Source organism: Phoenix dactylifera, chromosome 15 (assembly GCF_009389715.1).
Source record: "Phoenix dactylifera cultivar Barhee BC4 chromosome 15, palm_55x_up_171113_PBpolish2nd_filt_p, whole genome shotgun sequence".
Taxonomy (NCBI): domain Eukaryota; kingdom Viridiplantae; phylum Streptophyta; class Magnoliopsida; order Arecales; family Arecaceae; genus Phoenix; species Phoenix dactylifera.
Window position 1 is genome coordinate 2,723,347 of NC_052406.1, and position 7,069 is coordinate 2,730,415.

Below are 7,069 nucleotides of genomic sequence, written 5' to 3' on the forward strand. Positions count from 1 at the left end.
TTCAACAAATTTTCTCGTGAAATTAAATGATAAGAACTTTTGGGCTTAGGATCAATTGGCAGCCTCCTTTGTTGGCATCTCGGAGAATGGAATAGAATGACTTTCCTTGGGCAGAAATCTACTGGAGTGGTGGTTTTTCGACAGGCTTTGTCAAACTTCAGACTGGGGATATCTTTTTAATGATAACTGTAGGAGTGCGTTTGATTTTGTTTGAAGTAGAGAATGGATTACAGGGTCCAAAAACCAACTAATCATTCAAAACTCCATAAAATGACTTTTTTGATGATTATATTGCCATTAAATCTGAAAAGTTTAATGGTTTTTTCTGTAGCAGTAATAAAATATGATGTTTATGCTTATGATGATATTAAAAATGAAAAAAAATAGCTATTACTACTCGGGGAAAAATTTTTTATTGCCATTACCTTATATACCAAGAGTTTTATTTCCAACCGTAGTTATAATTTCATGAAGTACTCGAATTATTAGAAAAAGCTCAGTCCACTCCACCTATTCACACGAGTAGCTGGATGACTAGTTGGGATAAGATATGATTTTTGTGTTTATGGTGACATTTAAAAGAAAAAAAACCCAGCTATTACCACCCGAAAAAAAAATTAATGCCATGACATTAGATAACAACAAGAGTTTATTACAACCGTAATTATGTTTTATGAAGTATTCGAATTACTAGAACAAGCTCAGTCCAATCCATCTATCCACTGCAGCAGCTGGGTCATCACTAGCTTTCATAAGATATAATGCATGCTTATGGTGACATTAAAAATGAAAAAAAAATAATACATGAAAAGGCTAAATGGAGACACGGCATGGAAAGATTAAACTTGGATACACCGTGCCGGCTCCTCCATCCTCCAGTTCTTTCTTTCTAGGAGATCCTTATCTAATAAAATATTTAAATAATAATAATAATATTTTTTTTTATTCTCTCATATTCGATACATTTCAAAAATAATTATATGTACTAGTGTACAGACTCTATATATATATAAAAAAAATAGATTGATATAGGATCACGTTAATAAAAAAAATTACTAACCGATATATATAACTTGCTATGTGATCCTAAAATCACTTTAATAAGATCATACTAATAAAAAAATAATATAAGTTGATACAAAATTATGCTAATAAAAAAATTATGAAAAATATAAGTTGTTATATAATTTTTAAAATTATGCTGACATTATCCGGCAACAGAAGAGTACATGCATGCCATAAACTAACAAGAAGTTGAGAGCACCCATGAAAGCCTTTGTAGTGGAACCTCTCACACATGCCTACCTCCACTGAGGGAGCTGGAAGACACCATATCAAAGGATGAAGGTTATGAGTTGCGTGATGCCAAAACCAAAGAATCAGCTTCGGAGAACACAAGGGCAGCATCATCGGCGAGACTGTCATCCCCGTTGAGATATTGGATCACCTGCCTCATGGTAGGCCTGACCTCTGGAATGGACTGCGAACAAACCAGTCCTAGCTTCAGTACCAGCTCAACTTCCTCCCTCACGTAGGACCCCCCAAGCCTGGGATCCACAACCTCCAATAACCGGCCTCTCATTTTGCACCCCCTCACCCACTCCATCAGAAGCGAATGTTCCGTTGGAGCAGTAGGCTCGAAGGGCCTCCGACCACACGCCACCTCTAAAAGCAATATACCGTAGGCAAAGACATCCGAACTGGCCGTGGATCTGCCGGTGCGCACCAGTTCTGGTGCAATGTATCCAACCACAAGCATCGTGTGAGGATTCTTGCCACGCTCGTATAATCTAGCAAGACTGATGTCGCCCAACCTTCCATTCATTGCAGCATCCAGTAGAACGTTGCTCGATTTGATGTCTCTGTGGACAACCACTTGCTCCCATTCTTCATGCAGGTAGACGAGTCCCAAAGCAACTCCCTTGAGGATCCTAAACCGTTGATCCCAACTCAACAGCCCACACTTCTCACTTTCAAAGAGGAAGGTGTCAAGGCCGCCATTTGGCATGGACTCAGAGACCAGAAGGAGGTCTCCGTTTCGCTTGCACCATCCTTGGAACGGAACCAAGTTTTTGTGTCTCATGCGGCCCATGCACGCCACCTCTGCTATGAATTCTCTCACTCCTTGCCTGGAATTACTTGAGATCTTCTTGACTGCAACTTCTTCTCCGGTGCGTGGTAGGGTGCCCTTGTACACAAGGCCAAAGCCACCCGAGCCGAGAAGCTCTGTCTCTCTGAATCCTTTGGTTGCCTTGTAAAGATCCTTATATGGGATCCTATGGGGATAATCTAATTCCCAGTCCTCAGGAGTCTCCGCAAGCTTTGCCCTCTGCCATAGGTGCCAGGAAACAGAGAATAATACAAGCGCCGCCACGAGAAGCGTAGAAAGAGAAGATATAACCCCAATTTTGATTCCAGAGGCTTTGGAAGTCGACGAAGCTTTCGCTGGTTGTGGAGGAAGGGGTAGGTGAGATAGGTCAAGGGAGCGCGCCGCTCCATTGGTCCGAAAGCTCCATCCCAAGATGTAGTGAGAACTCGAGAGCTTCCCCGTCGATGAAGAGAAACCAACATACATGTACTCCTTTAGAATTGGCGACAGATCGATGGCGTATGATATGAGAGGTCGGCTTGGTTTGCCTACAGAGAGGGGAGAAATGGTCACATTCAGAATTTTTGCAACACCATCGTAGTCTATCCAGGCCTGAATTGGTTGCCCGCTCTCCAGTTCAAAATTCACCATCCTGGAATTTGCAGTGCAGTAGGAGGCAGTTTCTGAAACATTGGAAACAAGGCTGTTTATATCGACACCAACGTGGTTGTCATCGATGTCCTTGAACAGATCAGATCCCTGAACGGTGTCAAACTCAACCGCAAAGATATGGTTGGAAGAATTTCCATTGCTGCTCCTATTGAGAAGGCCAAGGTACTGGCAACAACTGCCCTCGAGAGTCTTCGTAGGGGCCACTGCGAAGGCCAAGCCATGGCCGCCTCCGTTCCCAACAGTGATGATGTCGAAGACGAAGGTGGTGCTGAAGGAGATTGTAGTCTGTGTCATGGAGCGAGGGTTGAGCAGCATTTGAATTGGTGAGACGAAAAAGGCGTGGCCCATCACTTTGTAAGTGCCATTGGTGAGCTGAAGCACGCCATCGGATGTGATACGAGCAGAGCCATCCAAGCTCAGATTGGTGGCTGATTTGAAACCATTGTAGGTAAAATCGATATTAACAGAGAGGGAAGAGCTGGCTAGGAGAAGAACGAGGAACAGAAGCACAGTGGATGCTGCCATGGTGACTCCAGGAAAGCCGGGAGAAGATAATGAAAACAGTGGGGCGTCTGCGATGGACAAGCTGGTTGCGAAGTCTTCTTGAATGAATGAATGAAATTGACTGGTTGACTTTTGTGTTTTTGGTTAATTATGCTTTTGATTCTTCGAACCTAGGTCGTATTTTTAATAAATTTCTAAATTTTAAAAATTTTAAATTTCGTCTTATTTTTTGCACCTATTTTAGTATAGCCTTATCTCCAAATTCCAGCCATTTTTTGTTGCCTTTGCGGGCATTAACTAATGGTTATATGACAAAAACTGCTTAGATAAATAATTGCATAGCCAATTGGTGATGAAGTGGCATATGAGTGATAATATGGTATATACTATAAAATTTTCTACCATATATTTATTTAAAAAATTTATTAATAATATATTGTTATATTGTTGATTTTACTCTATCATCAATTATATTCTTAATCTTTTTTTTTCCTTCGTACCTTCTGCTAGAACAGGTATCAATATATACAAAAAAAAAAAACTATACCACCATTACTTGTATATATTATCATATTGCATGTTATTTATCTAATCTTTCATTTCATCCCATTTTTTCTGCAACGGAAATTGAGTCGGAACCCAAAGAGAATAGAAAGCAAAAGAGAGTAAAAAAATAATAATAATTTCTATTTAAAAAATGATACAAATTAGTTTTTTTTTTAGCATCTTTTACTTCCCGTTCTTCTCGGGTTCAAATCGGATTCTCTATTTGCATTTTGGGAAAAAGTGAGATTAGGAGATGAAATAAAAGACTAAGGCATGATGTGGTGGTATAGATTTTTTCTATATATATTGACAGAATAAAATTAAGAGTAGCCATATAATAATATACTATTAATATAAATTTTAAAAATATATATAGTAGAAAATTTTATAGCACAATTTATATTATCACTTATATGTCACTTCATTATTCATTGACCTCATAATTATTTATTTAAGTATTTTTTATATAATTATTGGTTAATATTACTGAAAATTTTTGGTGTGTGAAGTGCTCAGAATTCAGGATGCTATTAAAACAGTTGGGAGAAAATAGAAAAAAATTATTTTTTTGAAATTTAAAAGCATATTCAAAATCCGACTAAATTTTGGAAGATCTGTAGCATAATTGATATTTTTAAAAAAAATCTTGCAATTATTGATAGAAGTTGGACTGGGCTAGATTTGACCCGTATTTAATGCCCTGCAATTGTTTCAAACCGGACGGCGAGCTAGCCTGCTTGCCGAACCCCACACTTCGCCATCTTTTGGATAAGCGGTGCCGTTGCTGGAGGGTTAGATCGACTAAGACAAGACAAGCAGTCTAGTCGAAGGAACATATCATCCAAAGCCTCATGTGAATTCTGCACCTCTATGATTTCTGCAAAATAAATTGCGTTCGAATTCTTATCTTTTTCCAAGCAGTGGTTAAGTTGCTGATAACATCCAAAGGCATGCGACATGAAGAGATCATGTGAAGTAGGGGTCTTAGGTTAGCCCTTCTGTTTTTTTTTTTTTTTTAGCAAAAAAATAGCCACTTAAGGAGTGGATCGATGGGGTTATGAAGTGCATCAGCTCGCCCTACTTTGCCATATTGGTGAATAGCATGTCTTCCCATTTTTTCTACTTCCTCTGTTGGTTTCAGCAGGGACTGCCCTTTATCCCCGATGCTATTTATTTTATGTGCAGATGCATTGTATAGAGCTCTTTAGCATGATGTGGAGACGCAGACTAGGTATATAGACCTGATCCGGAGTCCATTCAGATATCGCATGTTTTATTTGCTGATGATTGCATGATCCTAACTCGAGCATCTAGGCAGGCGGCAGTGGTTACTCGACAGATTTTGGGAGATTATTGCACGGCCTTGGATCAACGGGTCAACCTAGCCAAGTCAACTATATGTTTCAGCCCAAAGATTAAGCCTTTGGTGAAGTCGTCAATTAAATAGACTCTGGGAGTGGGTGAGCAAGAGGGGACACTAAAGTATCTGGGGGTTTCGATTATTGGAAGACGTCTGCGTCGCTATGATTGCCATGACATTGAGCAGAGTGTTAGACATAGGCTTGAGGGCTGACAGATGGATGCTTTCTTTATGATGGGCAGAGTGACATTGGTGTGATCGGTCCTCAATTCTATATTGATATACTTGATATCGAACACCATTGTGCCGGTAGTGCCATTGAGAGCAATGGAGCAGATATTCCGGAACTTCATGTGGGGCAGGCGATAGGGCAGGAGTGGTATCCATCTGGTGGTATGGGAGGTGATATGCCAGTCGGTCAGATCGGGCGGTCTGGGAGTGCACTCACTAGTGGCACGGAGGGAGATCTTAGCAGCGAGGTATGCGGCTAGGTACATTCTGTAGCCGGACAACTTATGGTTTGCCCTCTTGAGGGGCAAGTATGGCGTGTGCTCGGTAGTGGGTGATTTTCAGGTCAGACGCCACAGCTCTTTCATTTGGAAGAAGATCTATACTTACGCCCCGGTGGTCCTCTCAGCGATCAGATGGGGGATTGGCGATGGACGGTCGATTGATGTTTTCCGAGATGCCTAGGTGACTGACCATCCACTAGGGAGGACACTGACGATGGACTCGGCAAGACTGGCTAGGTGCAGAGTTAGTGACCTAATCAGTCTAGGCAAAGGCAGGTGGGACGAGACAATGATTCGGAATGTTTTTGGGGAGCAATTGGTTGAGAGAATCTTGGCTATTTTGATCCCAGGTGAGAAGTCAAGAGATAGTTTGTTGTGGGCTCGGACAGGATGGGCTAAGGTGAGCACCAGGGACCTGCAGTTGTTGATGGGCAAGGAGGCCACCTAGCAGATCGAGGGCAAGTGGATATGGAGGATGCGGAATTGCGGATGCACCCTCAAGTGGACTTAGTGGACTTTTGTGCGCATAAAATTCGTATGCGGTGGAGACGTCCGCAGCATATAAGAGGCGCTTCCCTAGTCCCAGCGCCGGCGGCTCCCCGTTCTTTTCGTGTGCAGCCCGCGCCCCATCCTAAACCCAGCGGTCACCGACGACGATCTCAATGCCTAGGGGGTTTCTCGTAGGGTCGTTCGATGGAGTGGAGACGCCGGCGATTGAGTGTCGGCTTCGGTGGCGGGGAGGTGGAGAGGAAGACGAAGGCGGTGGGATTCGTTTGCGAGAAGCATCTAACGTGGTGGATTTTGTCGACAAGGTCTCCATATGTTGGATGCATTATATTTATGATGGAAGTTTGTAGGACCGAAGTCCTGGAAGCAGTGATCGGATCTCAGCCCCCCCTTTCTCGGTCGAGCTGAAGCCCTGTCCTCCCCCCATAGTGATTTTGTATTGGATGTGATCTTGGTTGGATTAAAACTGATTTAATTGTGGTCTGAGGACGAGGTGAATACGCTCATGGAGTTGGTAGGTCAGATTTATGCTTCTTTTGTTGCAACTTGCAGTAGTTACAACCAACCCAAGTGTTATGGGCTTTTTGGACAAAAAGATCTACACTACGATATCATAATGAAAGAGCGGAGTTTGAAGCTTTCACAGTTTTGACTCAAATGGTTGATGAACAACCATGCGGGACAGGTGACAAGTTGAGTGACCGAGGGCAAACAACGTCTTGCAAGGCAAATTTACCCACTATCAGGGGAAGAGAAGGAGGATCAGATTGGAGGAGCTTTCATTCCCTTTTTTTTTAAAGAAAAAAAAAACAAGTTTTTATTCAATTATTCCATTGGTGTTTTTGCACACTAAACATTAAGGGTATGTTTGGATTAAAC

General features: G+C 41.9%; 1 protein-coding gene across 1 annotated transcript; it reads right to left on the reverse strand.

Moving 5' to 3' along the window:
• Window positions 1-598: 598 nt before the first annotated feature.
• Window positions 599-3,377, reverse strand: LOC103704289 (L-type lectin-domain containing receptor kinase S.4-like). The gene has a single exon (XM_008787518.3). The coding sequence runs from the start codon at window positions 3,284-3,286 to the stop codon at window positions 1,349-1,351; it is 1,938 nt and encodes a 645-aa protein (XP_008785740.2). The 5' UTR covers window positions 3,287-3,377; the 3' UTR covers window positions 599-1,348.
• Window positions 3,378-7,069: the final 3,692 nt, after the last annotated feature.

Coding starts and splice junctions, on each gene's coding strand:
- LOC103704289 (XM_008787518.3), bottom strand. CDS start 3,286: ATGGCAGCATCCACTGTGCTTCTGTTCCTCGTTCTTCTCCTAGCCAGC.